The 18689-nt window shown below is 40.0% G+C and overlaps 1 protein-coding gene across 5 annotated transcripts in view; it reads right to left on the reverse strand.

Annotated features, from left to right (window-relative positions):
* NEK11 (NIMA related kinase 11) overlaps window positions 1-18689 on the reverse strand; it is a 308049-nt gene that overhangs the window by 165023 nt on the left and 124337 nt on the right. For all 5 annotated transcript variants that reach the window (XM_032266836.1, XM_032266829.1, XM_032266853.1 and 2 more), the window contains 3 exons: window positions 14651-14770; window positions 11627-11720; window positions 6831-6945 (listed from right to left, as the gene is read on the reverse strand). In XM_032266836.1, coding sequence (XP_032122727.1) covers window positions 6831-6945; window positions 11627-11720; window positions 14651-14770 — 329 coding nt within the window. The remainder of the gene's footprint in view (window positions 1-6830; window positions 6946-11626; window positions 11721-14650; window positions 14771-18689) is intronic.

Here is an 18689-nt window from a genome sequence, read left to right on the forward strand (position 1 = left end):
AAAGTTATGATTGATACTTATTTAATTTTATGCTTAATTGATTTGTTCCAAATCTAAGCCATGATGAGCCAAGCAAGGCCACTTAAGGATGCCCTCTGCCTTACCAGCATGATCTTTAGTTTAATAACTACTCTATGATTTATATTTAGCTAGGGGATGATCCATGGGATCACATATAGCCTTCCCAGGTGATTAACTTATTTTGAAAGGTCCATGGATGCTGTTTGTCCCCCATGGATACCTGATGTTCTAAAACTGATTTTCCCCTTATTTGTATTATGCTTGCTTAGGATGCCACATCAAAGTGGCTTGTTGGGCAAGTGTTAGTCAGCATCTAGCTTAATCTTTCAACTTGGTTAGAATCTTTGAAATTTCAGTTAGAGACTTGTCATACAGAAGGAACACTCTAAATTATTAAATATGCCTCAGGGTAAAGATCACGACATCTTCATTCAATATTAGATTCATTCTAATTATCCTCTAAAACTCAGAAATTAGTGAGAACTGCAGGCATCTTTATTCCTGAGTGCAAGTATTAAGAGTCAGGTAGAAACACTATTATGAAATGCAAATATAGCTCAGTGGCATATGTGACAATTATGAAATAAAACCACCATCAATTTACGTTTATAAATCAAGTCTCGAAGACATCTAAAGCTCTGGAAAAGATGAAAGATCTAGGAATGTGGAAGTAACCCCTGGCATTTGTTTGGTCTGCTTTTCTGAGAGCTAAAGAGCCAGGCAGCTCCACCAGCTTCTCCATCTTGGGCCGAGCTTTGGAGTGTGAACTATCTATCACCTTTTGTTCTATTATGCTCCAGCTGCTTTAGTGGGCATTAGGTTCTTTTAGATCTGCTGGTAGGATCTCTGCTACTCAGATATGTCCACCTCTATCCGCAACTATAAAGACTGGAGAGAGGAGCTAAAAGATCCCTGTCTCTTATCTCCAAATAGCCAATTTTCCTCCTGAGAAAGGACCCCAAAGCTTTGTTAACACTCCTTGTGGAAGACAATGTTGTTCAACTGATGTTACAAGAAAATCTCAAACCCCATGATCACCTTCTGGATTAAGGACTTTGTGTCCCAGGTGATGTCCAGATATCTTCCCAATTGCTTTGTATCGCCACGACTTCACTCACATCTTTTTTGGCCATTCATTAGCTAACACATGGACAACTGAGCATTACATTTTTTCTTCTGAATATTTTAACCATTTTTTTTAATTTATCAACTTTATTTGGGTATAATTTATATACAATAAAATGCACCAATTTAAAATATAGAGTCCAGTGAGTTTTGACAAATATACACATTTGGGTAACCATCACCACAATCAAGAGAGCAAACTTACAAACTTTTCTATCACAACATAAGGTTTCCTTGTGCCCTTTTGGGGTCAATTCCCATCACCACCACCCCCAGGCAACCACTGTCCTCATTTCTATTATTATAGATAAGTACTTCTGGTTCTGGAATGTCAAAGAAATGGAATCACTCAGTATGAACTCTTACTTGAGGCTTCTTTCACTTCACATAATTTAAAAAATATTTATCTACATTGTTGTTTATATCGGTGTGTGTTCCTTTTCACTGTCAAGTAGTATTTATTTCATGGACAAACTACACATTTGCTTATCCATTCATCTGCTGATGGACACTTGAATTCTTATTTTTAGTACTTATGAATAAAGCTATAGACACATTTGTATACAGGCCTCCTTGTAGACACATTTTTAGATAACTATTGAAAAGTGGAATTACTGAGTAGAGGTTTTCTTTCAGATAACTATCTAAAAGTGGAATTACTGAGTGAGTGGAGGTTTTCTTTTTTAAAATTAAAACAATAAATACATATGATGTTTAATTAACAAAGTTCAAATCACTTTATTTCCACTTGAACATTTAAAAAGTAGAAGTGACACCGTAAATCATAAAGCAGCCCAGAAGTGCAAAGGGCATGTGGAGTTCCTACAGGCAAGCAAAGCACAACTACCTAGAGGTCAGATCTGTCTCTGAGCACTGGGCTCAGTGCTTGCTTAAAGAGTGGCTGAACATGAAGTGAAGAGGTGACAGCTGGTCAGGATGTGGGTAAGCAGTCAAGGCCTATTTCACTGCAGTCTCCACATCCGAATGGTGGGGTAAGGAGTCATGCTCCTGGTACAACCAGGCCCAAGAGTCTCAGGCAATTCCAGCTTTGCAAAAAACACTGCTCTGAAACTCAGCTGTGAGTTTCTAAATAAAATAAAATAAAATAAATACACACAGACACACAAAAGGTTAGAGTACAAGCAAGTTCCTGGCAAAATTTAATGTGCAAGAAATCATTAGCATCCCATATAAGGAGTTAAATAGGGATAATTTCTTTGACATTCCAGTTGTACTTTCTCATTTGATGATAATGGTTACCCACGACTTTCTCTAGATTAAATCAGCAGTAGTCAACTCACGCATATCAAATGTAAATAATAAGTCTTATCCTGCCTTTTTTCTCTGCAACTAACTCCTGTTAGCCCAGAGGGAATTTTCCAATTCAACATCAAAGACTGATCAAACATTTGGTGTAGGAGCTTTGAAAGAATGACTGTAATTTTATTTTATATATACATGCTAGATAAAAAATAAACAGAAACTTCCTTTGGGTGCTGAAAGTTTGCAGTCTAATCTTTAAAAGGCAAAAAGCATTGGGAAAATAATTAATCACTTCAGAGCTCATCAACAAATTAAGTCTCATGTTTCCAAATTTCACTTCAGTTAATCTCTGTGATCACTAATTATCTGGTAGTTGCCCACCATTCTAAAGATTTGTCAAACCCAAAGGTTGCATTCTTTTTTTCTTCTGTTTTTACTTTTAATTTAGTTTCATTATAATACTATTCACAATAGCAAAGACACAGAATCAACATAAATGCCTAACAAGGTCGTATTTTCACAGTTCTAAATTTATTTTTTGAATTTAATATTAAGAAAGAATAGCACTTAGAAAGTATGAATTTACAGAGAGGAAAAAAATAAGGGAAACGGTTAAAGTATTTTACAAGGCATCTGTTTGATCTAAAACTATTATGTATGTTTTCTAAACTGATAGTTTATCATAGAGTCCTAAGTAGTGTTTACACTTACAACATGAACAAGGCGGTCAAAGAAGTAGATTTGGCCATTTCCAGTTTGGCTGGTGAATCAATACACTGTCTACCATACTGAAGCTTCCATGACAAAAGAAAATGAGAGGTAAGAAGGACATAGCTTGAGTTTCCCATAGTAGCTGTGGTCAAGACTAGCTAGGGAGTAATTTGGCCACTACAGTTCACAAAAATTAGCATAGAGACACATGACAAAGATTCTGCCTTTTGAAAGTCCAATTCCTGGCCAGGTACCACGGTAGCTCACGCTTGTAATCCCAGCACTTTGGGAGGCTGAGGTGGGTGGATCACAAGGTCAGGCCTTCAAAACCAGTTTGGCCAATATAGTGAAACCACATCTCTACTAAAAATAAAAAAAAATAGCCGGGCATGGTGGTGGAGGCCTGTAATCCCAGCTACTCGGGAGGCTGAGGTAGGAGAATCGCTTGAACCTAGGAGGTGGAGGTTGCGGTGAGTGGATATCGTGCCACTGCACCCCAGCCCAGGAAACAGTGCAAGACTCCAACTTAAAAAACAAAAAAAGAAATAAAGTCCAATTCCTTTGACATGTTTTTCTGCTTCTTACAAGTCCATTGCTTCTACCCACCACCAATGAAAACACACGCTTTGGGTGAAGTGGAAAGGATGGTGTACTAGATAGAAAGCAGGAACTCTGCAGTCCGTAAGCAAATCACTTAAATTCTTTGGCTTCTCATCTATGAAATGAAGTATTATTAAGTAATTTTCCTATTTGAAACCAGGAGGAAGCTCAGACTTTTTTGTCCTGGGCCACCCATTCAATATCCTGTCCTGGGACTTCCTATGCATAGTGATGGCTCTGTCCTCCAGCAGAGCACAAGCCACAGGTATCAGGAACTACATGCTGCCTAACTTTCTCAGCTGGAAAGGGGTCCAACTCTCAAGAGAGGGTTCTTGAACCTTGTGTGAGAAAGATTTGGGTCAAGTTCATAGAGAAAAGTAAAAGCAAGTTTATTAAGAAACTAAAGAAACAAAAGAATGATGCTCCATGGGCAGAAGAGTGGCAGGGGATACTGAATAGACTTATAGTTGTTTCTTGATTATATGCTAAACAGCAGGTGGATTATTCATCAGTTTTTCAGGAAAGGGGTGGGAAACTCCTGGAAATAAGGATTCCTCCCACTTTTAGCATGGTAATGAATTATAATTTATATATAATGAGCAATGGGGATGACCAGAGGTCACTTTCATTGCCATCTAGGGTTTGGTGGGCTTTGGTTGGCTTCTTTACTACAGCCTCTTTATCAGCAAGGTCTTTGTGACCTGTATCTTGTGCTGACCTCCTGTCTCATCCTGCAACTAAGAATGCCTTAACCTCCTGGCAATGGAGTCGCTCTGGTTCTAATGTCTCTGACATTTCTATTCTTAGAAATAGAAGTCCATGGGATATTTCTATACTTCCGAATTTCACTTTTGGAAACCAGCAAATAAAATATTAAAGAAATACCATAAAAGGCCAAAGATAGAAATCCATCTGATGTACATATTTGTTTGTCAAGGATGTCTGTTACAAGATGGCTTCCACAGCACCATTTTGAAAGCTGGCTAATGCCAATCTAAAGAGCTTCAGATGCTTGTCTCCAAACAGCTAAAAGAGGCAGCACAAGTTCTAACAGCTCTATCTAAGAAGACTTCAAGTGAAAATCTGGGATGAGGCGACAAGATAATCCAAGGCTCACTACCTTTATTCTCAATTTGAGAAGAGAGCTAAACTGCTGCCCAAGAGAGTTGTTATATCATTGTGCAGCTATAAGGATACAAACAACACAGAGTGCAACTGGCCAAGGATCCCAGCTGCTGTGCTCTGAAATCCATCTCTACATTCTCTCAGAGGCTACGATGCTTCCCCAGGGGCTATGTTAGATATAGTGAACTCCGAGTTTCTCTTCAAAGAATCAGTATGTCAGTATGTTCAGTTATTTGTCCTCCATTTTAAAGTTTAACTTCCTTGTAGTTTCAGTTAACAACCTTTTCCCCCAGTCCTAATCAGTAGTTCACATCTGCTGCCCTGGTCCCCTGCTCTATCCTGACTCATCCTAGTCACCTGCCCCAGTCATCTGCTTTGACCTAGGTCACCCCTGGCTACCTGCTCTGACCTGTCCCATAACCATCCTTCTCGCCAAACTACCTTACCCCACCACTCCAGCTCGTGCCCCTGCTCCCCTTAAAATAGCCAACTGGAATTAGACTAGACTGTGTGCTCTAACCCTAGCCAGTAGGGGAACAACACAGCAGTCGGGGCTACCTCCATCAGGAATAAAAGCCCCTTCCCCTCCCTTGTCCAGGTGTGCACTCGCCATTGTTCCATCTGTGAGCTGCACCCTTTTATAGAAGCAAATTGCCTTGCTGAGGAAATTTGTATTTGGGTGCTACTTCTTTTATGCACTGAAAATTTACATATAACAGCTACTACTGAAGCACAGCAGGAATATAAAGGCAGGCCTCTAGGATGGCTGACTTTGCTAGAGGACTTCCTGATGCCTTTGTTACCTCTGATTGCAGAGCAATCTAGTTCACGTCCACCAAATCTCTCTTTTCACTCTGAATGAGACTTTAATCAGTGGTCTAACAGTTCCTCTGTTTTTTCCTAGCTCTTCCCTATTTTCTTTTATGCAGGCATTTTCTCTAAAAGTAAGCTTGCAATTTTAGTTCCATCTTGACATCTGCTTCTCAGAGGTCCAGACTAACATTCATTCATGTATTTGTCCACTCATTAATTCACTCAAGAAATATTTCATGAGTGCTTAGAATGTTCCTGGAACTTTGCTGCAGGCACTGGGGAGAATGGTGAACAAGGCTGAGAAGGCACTTATATTGATAATACTCTTCTGCTCAAAGCGTCACAACTGCGTCCCCTTTTTTAGCACTTACTGTATGCTGGGCACTGAACTAAGATCACTCCACATGCCACATCTCATTTGTTCTTCACAACAACCCTGAAAGAAGGCACTATTATTCTTGTTTCATAGATAAGAAAACTGAGACCTAGAGAGATTATGTTGTGACGGGCTTCTCTGACAGGGCCAACTTTTTTACTCCAAAACTCATGCATTTAACCATTAGGTTATGATGTACCTACTCCATTTGGATGTATCTGCTCCATTTGGAAAGTCTTATTCCAAGTGAAAAGAGAGGTTTGGTGGAAGTATACTAGTTTGCTGTGCAGACTGAGGTAGCAAAGGCATCAGGAAGTCCTCCAGCAAAGTCAGCCATCCTACAGGCCTGCCTCTGTATTCCTGCTCTGAGCACTTTTATTTTCTGGTAATGATTGCACATGGCATAGCTGATTTTCCAAAGTCTGGCTTCATTTAAATGTATAAGGGTTGGGAGAACCATTTACAGAACAGGGAAACACAGAGCATTCAGAGTTTACATGATTCCAAAGTCAGGTTAATGACAAAATTGTTTAACACACCCAGAAGAGGTCCCTCACCAGGTGTGAGTTTCCAACTCATCCTCATAATTGCAAAGAAGACAGAAAGGACAGAAAAATCCTTGGTTTCTCTACTTTTCATCCTGGTCATTGCCCAGCCCTGGTAAACCGATAGCAGGGAGCTGCATACACACACCCAGAGCTTCTCTCAGAGGCCAGATAGGCCCACTGCAAAGTCAGCCACAGCAACCGGTGCAGCAGCTGTGAGCATCCTTCTGAAAACCAATGCAAACACATACCATGATATCCGAGGTCAGATGTGGCATCTTCTACAACTGATTCAAGTTTGTTGAGGTCCAGGGAAGGAATAGGCTGAGATTCAGGCAGGTTCTCTAAAGTCGGTTCATCAGGTTCCTTGTGGAAGGTAATTAACAATTCATGAAATGTTGATAGAAGGAAACAGCACTACCGCAAATGAAAGAAGTATTCTTATTTTGAAGACTATTTGGAAACAAGTCTACCTAATCCTACCAATTAAACATTTTCAAACTTCAGTAGGTAACTTGGGGTAAGAGAAACAGCCCTGAATCAATGAGACAGGTGACCTTGCACGGAGCATTTAACCTTCACGGGCTTCAGTTTCAGGATCATGACTAGGTAAGCCAAGTGGGATGCCCAAGGCACCAACTCAAGGCACTCACCCCATGGACAACTGAGGGGGCCTCCTTCAATTTGGCACCTAGGGTATTCCACTCACTATACCTACTCCAGCTCTGCTGTTTTTGCATCTCAAAATTAAAGGTGTTAGCTTTACAAGAGCTCCTCTCTAGCTTTAAAGGTCTGCGAGTCTATGAATTCCAATTTCCTTAAAGAAAAAGATCTAAGAGACCACTTGATGAAAGAATACACACTTCAAAAAAATTAAAGGTTTAGCCAAAATCAATAAATCACTTTATCTTTTTCCCTTTGTTTTGTGTGTGTGTATGTGTGTGTGTATTTGTGTTTTAACCCGGAGCTGGTGCTGAGGTGATCTATTTTTCTGGATAAATGGTTTTCATGGGAAACTACTCCAAGAGTGTCTTTTTAATAAAAGAAAATTCAAAAGAAAGTTCAAACTAATCTTAATTGAATAAGTAAAATGAAGCCATGCCACACTGCGGTGCAGTATTTGTGAGAATATCATCATAAAGTATTTTTCAGAAGTCAGTTTTCTGTGCTGTATAATTGTTTCAGGAGGTAAAATTGGTTCCAATTTCAAAGGATCACTGAGAGCACACAGAGAACTTTATGAATAAAGAACAGAGAGTACATGAAATATGTTCTTTAAGTGTACTTCAGCAATTATTTGAAAATAGGTATGCATTTGGAATATCAATTAACTTTGATTTGCTGAGGTTCTCTTTAAAGGGAAAGATAGAATTGTTACAACTGCTTCTCTTAGAAAGAGAAGGACATGGTCTGATCTCTGGTGCCTATTACCACTCCAGGTATGGAGACCTCATCTACTATGTACTTTTCACAGAGACCTAACTTTAGCACCAGCACAGCTGTAGATGCTACAGGATCAAAGACAGACCTGGCCTGTCTTACGTATTATGGTATCTGTTTTAAGCTGTCATTCTTCAGAGAAACAGTGCCTAACATGATTCCACAGTCAATGGTGCTTCAAGATTTCAAAGCCCAAATTCAGTCAGGCAGAAAATGCTTGCCAAAATAAAAGGCCATGTCAGCTAGGGTCTGAAAAACAAAGGAAGCTACTCTCCTACATGCCTCAAATAATTTTTATAACATGTTTAAGAGGTGACATAGAGCCCATTCTCTCCCATAACTCTGATTCTCTTCTGTAAGTGCTTTTGAAATATAAAGTAGCTTGCTTCCGTCAGGCAAGAGAGAAAAAAGAAGGAATACAGAACAGAGTCACAATGAGATTAATGAGAAATTAAATCATAAACATTTATATGAGCAACGGGAAGGAAAACATTCAAAGATGGGAACATTCTCCTCTTTCTCTTCTTCTTTATCACATTTTTCTTTAGCCTCTTGCATCTGATTAATCTAACTTCTTTCCTATATTTATTTCATCTTTTTCAGCTCAGTGAAGCTTTTTCCTGCTACGTTTAACACTTTTCATGTTCCTCTACAAAGTGTTCAGCTTCCCATTTTCTTTCCCCTTTGTTCTCTGGAAATCATTAAACCTGCCTCACTTTTGAGCTTGTGAGTATGATTAAACTTGCCTCGTCCCTGCCTTGCCATCTCTCTTCATCCTCCTCCTGTGGTGAACAAGAAAATCTTCCCTCAGATTGCTCCTCCTTTTCCACCATTCCTATTAAATGTGTTTTTTCCTAAAGAGATTATGACAAGGTCTGTTCAGCAGTGGTTTTCCAAGTCTTCCTTCATCTGAAGGTAAAGTGCTGATTTCGGGAGGCCCATTTTCTATTCATTATTAATCAGAGTGTACACAGGAATCAGACCATCAGCACTGAAATTAGCAGAAGGCTTATAAGAAATGCAACATCTCAGGCTGCACCCTGGACTAATCAAATCAGAGTCTACATCTTAACAAGATTCATAGGTGATCCAGGTGCATTTCAAGTTTGAGAATTCAATAAGCCATAAGAATTTGGAGGAGGGTCCATTGATTGTGGACCCAAGTGGGCTGAGAAGGTTTTCTTGAACACAATTTAAAGAGAGCTGGGATGCTGACCATATGCCAGAGGGAGATGGCTGATGTGACTGCACAAAACAGGGCAGGATGCCTGGGGGTGCTGAGCCACCCAGGCTGTGGGCCCGAACCAGCTGGCAAGAGGACAGTGTTCGAGCAGAACAGATTCAACAGCCATCTATCTGCCTGGAGCATTTCTGCCCCCATCAATATATAAACATAGGAATCATGCTTCTGGAAAGCTCAGGGCCAAAGACAGTGGTGGCACTAAACCTCAGAACGAACCACAGTCTTTGGCCAGAACAGCATCAGCATCTGTCGCTTCTCCTCCTGCTCCCTTTGCTCCTTGCTGATGGAAAGGGGATGAAACTGGGAAGTCACTGAGAAAGTCACGAGTTGGGAATTCATAGGATCCTTGTGAAATCCTCTCTTTCTTCACTGAGTTGGGCCAAGATCAGAACTCTGTGTCTGGCTCCCATGTTCTATGAAATAATATACGGATAACAACATTTCTTGGGATTTTCTCTGCCATATGGTCTCAGGCTTATCCTCATTTACTTCAGGACCTCAAAAGGACCTTGATTTATAAGAGGAAGGCAAGACCTCATGCAACGTAGTAATAACACCAATAATAATACTGTCCAATAAAAAAGAACACAAACAGGGTGATCTTGAAGGGTCAAAAAAGAAAAGCAAAAAAGTTAAGCAAATTAACAGACACTATTATTTAAGCTCATATTTGAAACTAAATTTCTTTTTTGCCATATAGTAGCCTCAAGAATGAAGTCATTTAGATTTTATAAAACAAAAGAATACCATGCCTCTACTTCTCAATTTTAAATCTTAGGGGGAAAATCCCTTAGAATCAGGGATCGCTGAGCATTCTACATCCTCATTTCTATAGCTGAATAAGCAAGTAGTTTACACATTAACAAACTCAGAATCCTTATAATTTTGTCAGCCTCCTTGTCAGGATCTGCGGGAATGTGCAGTTCTCAGCACTGTGGGGACAAAGCCGACTGAACCAGAGAAAAAGACTCCCCTTCATGGGCTATCATTTGCAGGGCCTAGAAGCATGTGGGAAGCTGAAGAAAGGCACCCAGTTTTCAGAGGGGGCTTGAGCACTTCCACGGTAGTTGCCTCAAGATCCTTCTCCACCTAGGGATCCAGCCCTATTGTTGACCCCGTGGCCCTTTAGCCAGTAAGTCCTTCACTCACCAAGTTCCCTGAGCAGGAAAGAAAGCATCTCCCAAGTCTCTGGAGCCTGCAACAGACCCCACAGGGAGGCTTCACTTAAATGGAATGGCAGATGGGTGGGAAAAGGGAGATGGAATTGGGTACTTATCATCAGCATCCCACATTGTCTGCTAACTGGTCCATCAAAGAGAGGAAGATTCCTGAGGTCAGAGGAAACTAGGCCTCTTATTGCTCCCAACTTGGGATTTTTAGAACTCCAAAGCACCCAGAACCCCTAAATAATTGAGAAAGATGCATCACTGGCAGCTCTCCCCCTTAAAGTGGAGCCCTGTCTGGCTGAGGGTGAGCTCTCCTACATGCCCTAGGGTTTGGAGCCCTCCGATAACCAAGCTACAAAAGAATTAGCATTCCTGGGGCTTGGGGGATTGTCCCCACAGCCTCGGGGGCTTGGCGATTCCTGCTAAAGGACAGAATCTCTCACATGCAGGGATCTCCAATTAATAAATAACCAGAATTTGAGACAGTAGAAGTTCTCCACAGAAATGACTTCATCCCAAGTTGCTTTTACCTGAAGAGCCATGGTGTTGGTATTGATGTCTATTGCCCAAATTTGATGCTGTAAAGACCACCTTATTAATCAGAGCCTACCCATGGCCTGTGGAGATACTGTCAACCATCAAAGAAAATGGTGTTTGCTATTTACAGATTTGGAATGCCGAGGACATGAATTTGGGGTCATTTCACATGAATCTACAACTCTATTCATTATTGAACATCTATGGCAGTTCAAGTTTGAATGAAGTTATTACCATAATGTACAACAAAATGGGTAGGAGACAAAATAAAAAGGAAAAGAAGAAAAAAACAAGACAAAGAGAATAATGTATTAAAGAGGTAAAGCAACCATAGCATGGGTGGAATTAAAAATTAGAAACACACATTTGTTCTGTCAGTTAATCATTTTAACCCATCAATTATGCATTCAGTGCCAATTCAGTTGTCTTACACAGAGTAGGCACTTGATTTTTATTAAACCGATCAATTGATCCACCTCTGGCTACAGCCACTTTGAATTGTTGTCACCAACTGTTGACCTACATTCTAGAATCCTTCCTAGAATGTAGATTAATCTAGATGTTCTTATTTTCTCCATTGTCCCTTTTCCCACCCAATCATTGCCATGAATACGAAGCAAGAAAAATTTTTATGTAAAATTTAAAGTAAGAGGGTACTTACATGGAGTACATCAACACTCAGCTGCTGAAAGTTCCGAGATCTCAATTCTTGCATTCGTTTGTTATTTTCTTCATATTTTTCTTCCACAATCTTTCTGTAAGTTTAAAGTGAATGTAGAAAAATAACTGAATTGCTAAAGCCATATCTATATTTTACAGATGAGTGTGATCCTTATTTCAACAGGCAGACTGGGGGATTGGAAAACCAGGCCATCAGGTCTCTCCCTCATCAAGGTGAATGCAGTGAAGCGCCCAGCTGATTCTCTTTAAAGCACACAGTATGCTTTGGTTCCTTACTCCCCCTTACAAATCCCAAAATGCAGCAGCAGGAGAAAGCAGTGCTCATCTCTGTGCGTTCTCCGAGTGCGATGACAGGGCTGTGTGTTCCCAGTGCCTAGCATGTGCCTAACACACACTAATGACACAAAAACTGCTTTCAGGAGGAACAAACCCATAAAAAGTAAAAACAGAGCTACATATAAAAGAATTTGTGAGGAAATATATGGGAGTCACTGTGCAGGGGAATTTTTCTAGACACGTTTACTTTGTTTTCTCTATTACAGGAGAGTTGAGTTTAAGAGACCTGCTACTAAACTGGAAGAAAGATTTGACTTCTTATTATCAACTTGTGGGCTAACTTACACTCAGGCTTTCCGAAAAGTCACTGAACACCCTTCTAGTCAAACTCTCTTATCTCTAAAATGAGTACGTTATAATTCTTCTGACAATAGTCATTTTCTAGCTAAAACACATGATCCCCCTTGATTCTAGAATCAACAATTAGAAACAATTCCAATACAATTTATTCACCAAATCAAGGCCAAACTGTATTTAAAACCATTACCTTCAAACGAAAAACTGTTAGTATGTCATGTGAAAGGTATGTGATTTATTTGAATATAAAACTGTTTGAATCTAAATGATATTTTGTAATCTGCACATAAAGTATTAAATTTGGCTTTTTAATCTGTTCCTATCAGAAATTTAATTTTCCTTTTACCCTCAGTCAGTGACACAAATCATGTTATCTTGGAAATATCACTACTTCTAAGGTATTAGAAACAGATTTGGGGCAAGGAGCTGATGCAATGGCTCAAGCAATTTATGTGAATATACTTTTCCAGTAAAACCCACACTCAATGTCACAGTGGTTTGCAGAAGCCAACTTGTATTGGCTCCCAAGGGCAGATTGTGTACATATCTTCCCAACTGAACACTATATGATATCATATTAGTAACTTGATACTGGCCATGGTGGAAGTATTTATACCAGAGAAATCAGCAAACAAATTAGCAGCCTCCTTCAGATCCAGAGCTGGTTGTTAAATATTTACCAGCACACCACTGCCCACAAAGTACTTTCATAGAAATCTTTTTCTACCCATTTATTAAAGAAAGTACATGTTAAGGGAAAATAGACTTATAGATTCGTACTTGGCTTATCATGATATTCATTCTAAGTACAAAGACACCTCTAAATCATTTTTCAGATAAATTAACAAGGTAACAAAATGAATAGATTTGTTTTCAGGTTTTTTCTGTCTCTCTAGTTCTTGACTTGGGGCTCCTAAGCTGCCAAAACATTGGCAGAGGAAGAAAAACAAAGAAAAATTAGGAAGTCTGATAACCTACCAACAGATAAATCAGTCTTTCAGAAATTGAGGGTCTAGGGCTCTTTGAAATTCTATTTTTATACATGTATTTTTTCAGCTTTATTAAAATTTAATTGACAAAACCATTTAGATTTATGTGTACTATGTGATGTTTTCATACATGTTTTCATACATCGTGGGATGATTAAATCAAGCTCTACTCTGTTAGCAATTTTCAAAAATACAAAACATGGTTATTAATTACAGTCACCATGCTGTACAATAGGTCTCCAGAACTTATTTCTCCTGTCTGACTGAAACTTTTTACCCTTTGACCAATATTTCCCCATTCATGGCCCCCTGTCCCTAGTAACCACCATTCTACTCTCTTCTTTCGTGAATTCAACGTTTTAAGATTCCATATGTAAGTGATATCATGAAGTATCTGTCTTTCTATGCCTGGCTTATGTCTCTTAACATAATGTCCTCCAGGTTCAGCCATGTTGTTGCAATTGATAGGATTACCTTCTTTTTAAGGCTAAATAGTACTCCACTTATTTTATTTATCCAGTATACCACATTTTATTTATCCCCTTATCTGTTGATGGATATGTAGGTTAATTCCATGTCTCGGCTACTGTGAATAATTCTGCAATGAACATTGGAGTGTAAGTATCTTTTCAACATACTGATTTCATTTTCTTTGGATATAAATCCAATATAGGATTGCTGGATCATATGGTAGTTCTATTTTTAATTTTTAGAGGAATCATCATGCAATTTTTCCATAATGGCTGTACTGATTTACATTCTCACCACTCCCGTACAAGGGTTCCCTTTTCTGTACATCCTGGCGAACACTTGAAATTTCACTTTTTCATGTAAATACTCTAATTACTAGTGATATTTCCCGCCAGCAGCACTGCCCTGAGCGTAGACTTTTCTAAATGCTTCACTTGACAGAAAAGAGCTCTGTTTCCAGTCTGCTTTTTCCAAAAGCTAATGATTTCCTGCCAACAAAGTCTCCTTCCTATAAATAAGTGAGGTACCCTGGTAGAAGGTACACAGCAAGAACCTAGGGAATCCGGGTAAAACAGCGACGCCTCCTTTTCATCCTCCTGCTGGGGTATGTACAGAAGCTGTCAACAACAATGAGGTTTCATTTGGAAACTGGCTCTATTTTCATCATTAATAACCTCCCAAATAGTTCATCTTTCCCTTCACCCAAGACTGAAAGCCTGATATTAATAGCACCTGACATTCAATCTGTGGCTCAATATTCATCTTGGAGTGAATGAACAAATGAATAAACACATAAATACATAACCATATGCACTGATGTTTCTTGTTTTGGTTTTTGCTTTTCTTTGTAAATTCCCTGAGAGCCCTGAGAAGTAGTCCAGGGCGTGAGTGCCTAAAAGGCAGGCGCTTACTTCAGCTTCCTGGCTTCCCCATCAGCCGCCTGGAGCTTCCTCAGCCGCATCCTTTCTCTTGGTGTCATTTTCTGTACTTCTGACAGCGCCCTCAGAGTCTGCAGGTGGATCCTTTTTTGCCTATAAATAACAAAGATTCCCCTCATATAACCCATTCCAAATATGTTCAGAGAAATTAAACAAATATTTTATAAAAGTATCACTACACTGCTGAGAGCAAAAGCATCTTGAGACAGGCCAGGCAAAAGCTCATAAGCTTTGGGTACGTAATGAGCCAACCAGGACTACAGTTAATAAGCAGAATTTTTCAAATTGGATTTTTGTTTAAAAGCAAATTATTCACTTTCCAAACTCCTGCTCATTTCATTGCCAATGACTAGTTTTCATAATGTAAAACGAATTAGGATCTTGGCCATTAAAGAGTAAATAGCATGGCACAGTAATTCCACCATGTGGATAAAACACACAATCTTTAGAGTTAGGCAGGGTTTCAATCCCACCTCCACCACTCATTAGCTCTGTGGCCTTCGGCAAGTAACTGAACCTCCCTGTATCTCAGTTTTCTCAACTGTAAAGAATGGGCTGCAGTGAATATCATATGAGTTAACATATGCACAGTGTCTGGCACATAAAAAGTATTCCAAAATGCTAATATTATAATACCTAAATCTTATTTTTTTATTTTTTATTTAAAGTTCAGGGTTGCACGTGCAGGTTTGCTCTATAGATAAACCTGAGTCATAGGGGTTTGTTATACAGATTATTTTGTCACCCACATATTAAGCCTAGTACCCACTGGCTATTTTTCTTGATCCTCTCCCTCCACCCAACCTTCATCCTCTGAAAATTCCATGTCTGTTGTTCCCCTCTATGTGTCATGTGTTCTTATCATTTAGCTCCCACTTATAAGTGAGAATATGTGTTATTTGGTTTCCTGGTCATGCGTTACTCTGCTAAGAATAAAGGCCTCTAGCTCTACGTTGCTGCAAAGGACATGATCTTGTTATTTTTATGGCTGTGTAGTATCCATGGTGTATATGTACCACATTTTCTTCATCTAGTCTACCACTGATGGGCATTTAGGTTGATGATATATGTCTTTGTTATTGTGCACAATGCCGCAATGAACATATGCATATATGCGTCTTTATGACAGAATGATTTATATGCCTTTAGGTGTATATCTAGTAATGGGATTGCTGGGTCAAATGATATTTCTGTTTTTAGGTCTTTAAGGAATTGCCACAGTTTTCCACAATGGTTGAACTAATTTATACTACCAACAATGGTATAAGAATGTTCCTTTTTCTCTGCAATCTCACCAGCGTCTATTTTTTTACTTTTTTTTTTTTTTTTTTTTCAAGACAGAGTCTCGGTCTGTCACCAGGATGGAGTGCAGTGGTGTGATCTCAGCTCACGGCAACCTCTGCCTCCTGGGTTCAAGCGATTCTCCTGCCTCAGCCTCCCGGGTGGCTGGGACTACAGGTGCGCACCACCACACCCTGCTAATTTTTGTATTTTTAGTAGAGATGGGGTTTCACTGCGTTGGTGAGGATAGTCTTGATCTCTTGACCTCATGATCTGCCATTCTGACAGGCGTGAAGGTTTCTGAAAACTTGCCCTATGAATCTGGGTGTTGCTGTATTGGGTGCATGCATATTTAGGATAGTTAGATATTCTTGTTAAATTGAACCCTTTATCATTATGTGACGCTCTTATTTTTTTAATTATTATTGGTATAAAGTCTGTTTGGTCTGAAATCAGAATAGCAACCTCTGCTTTTTCCTATTTTCCATTTGCTTGGTAGATTTTTTTCATCCCTTTACTTTGAGCCTTTGTGTGTCCTTGCATGTGAGATGGGTCTCTTGCAGACAGCATACAGTTGGGCCTTGCTTCTTTATCCAAACTGACACTGTGCCTTTTAACTGTGGCATTTGGTCTGTTTACATTCAAGGTCAGTATTGATATCTGTGTATTTAATCCTGTCATCATGAAGTTATCTGGTTATTTTGCAGACTTGTTTGTATGGTTGTTCTTTTCTTTCCATATTTAGTGCTTCCTTCAGGAGGACTTATAAGGCAGGTCTGGTGGTAATAAATTCCCTCAGTATTTGATTGTCTGAAAAGGCTCTTATTTCTTCTTCACTTATGAAGCTTAGTTTGGCTAGATATGAAATTCTTGGTTGGAATTTCTTTTCTTTAAGAATACTGAATATTGGCCCCCAATGTCTTCTGGCTTGAAGGGTTCCAGCTGAGAGATCCACTGTTAGTTTGACTGGCTTCCCTTTGTATGTGACCTGACCTTTCTCTCCAGCTGCCTTTAACATTTTTTCTTTCATTTTGACCTAGGAAAACCTAGGTCAAAATGCTTATGTTGTCCTGATGCTTATGTGTCCTGGGGATGATCCTGTGAAGTATATTACTGAGGTTCTCTGCATTTTCTGATTTGAGTGTTGGCCTCTTTAGCTAGGTTGGGGAAGTTCTCATGGATGATATTTCTGTGTTTCTATGTAACACATTTCTATGTTTTTCAAGTTGCTTCACTTTCCATACCTCTTTCAGGGACACGATTTGATCTCTTTATATAATCCCATATTTCTCACAGGTTTTATTCATTCATTTTTCTCTATTCTTCCTGTGTAATTTCAGAAAACTATTCTTCAAGCTCTGAGATTCTTTCCTCAGCTAGGTTCATTCTGATACTAATACTTGAGATTGCATTTTTTTCTTTATTTTGAGATGGAGTCTCACTCCATCATCCTGGCTGGAGTACAATGGCACTATCTCAGCTCACTGCAACCTCCACCTCCCAGGTTCAAACGATTCTCCTGCCTCAGCCTCCCTGGTAACTGGGATTACAGGCACATATCACTACACCTGGCTAAGTTTTGTATTTTTAGTAGAGATGGGTTTTCACCATGTTGCCCAGGCTGATCTTGAACTCCTGACCTCAAATGATCCACCCACCTCAGCCTTCCAAAGTGCTGGGATTACAGGTGTGAGCCACCTTGTCTGGCCTGAAATTCTTGTAGTGTGTTTTTTAGCTCAATCAGGTCAGTTACATTCTTTTTTATACTGCTATTTTGTCTGTCAGCTCCTATATCATTTTATTATGTTTCTTAGCTTCCTTGGATTGTGTTTCAATGTGCTCCTGCATTTCAATGATCTTCATTCCTATTAATATTCAGAATTCGATTTCTGTCATTTCAGCCTTCTCAGTCAGATTCAGAACTCTTGCTAGAGAGGTGCTGTGGTCATCTGGAGGAAAGAAGGCCGTCTGGCTTTTTGAGTTCTCAAAGTTCTTGCACTGGCTCTTTCTCATCTTTGTGGGTGGAAGTTCCTTCAATCTTTGAAGTTGCTATCCTTTGGATTTTCTTTCCTTTTATTCTATTTGATAACTTTGAGGGTTTGATTGTGGTATAAGGTGGCTTCAATAGAGTGACTTTGCTTCTGGAAAATTTTAGGCAGCCAGCACTCAGATCCCAACTACTGGACTGTGCTTTAACTCTGGGGAACTTGTAATGGGTCCCAACTCTGTTCTCTGGCTGCTCAAGGTTGTCAACTCATTGCACTGGGTTGGAGGTAGAGGGGAATGTGCTCCTGGACAGCTGGTCACTACACTCTGATGGGTGATGCCAGCCAAAGCATTTTGTAGGATGGTAGCAGCAGGATCCATCCTTGTTTGTACATGCCAGCAGCAGCAGTGGCAGTGGCAGTGTGGAGGGGTGCATATTTGTCAGCTGTAGATGAGTGATAGCAGGTGTCAAGGTGCCTGTCTCCCTGTGGGCATTCACAGCAGCAGCAGAGGCAGAATGGCTCAGGGAGTCAGGGCCCTCCACCGGCAACTGTGCATGTGGTCCTGCTGGTGGCGCTGTTAGCACAGGGGTTCAGTGCTGGTGGGCACACAGGTAGGGGTGGCTGCTCAGGGCACATAAGGGTCCACTGTTCTCTGTATCTAGTTTCACTCCAACAGCAGTGTTGATGCAGGGGCAGGGTGCTGGCAGGGCCAGGGCTGGCTATCTCTGTGCCTGCCAAGGCTC

The sequence above is a fragment of the Sapajus apella genome, unplaced genomic scaffold, assembly GCF_009761245.1.
Source record: "Sapajus apella isolate SASKATOON/1434 unplaced genomic scaffold, GSC_monkey_1.0 scaffold4, whole genome shotgun sequence".
Taxonomy (NCBI): domain Eukaryota; kingdom Metazoa; phylum Chordata; class Mammalia; order Primates; family Cebidae; genus Sapajus; species Sapajus apella.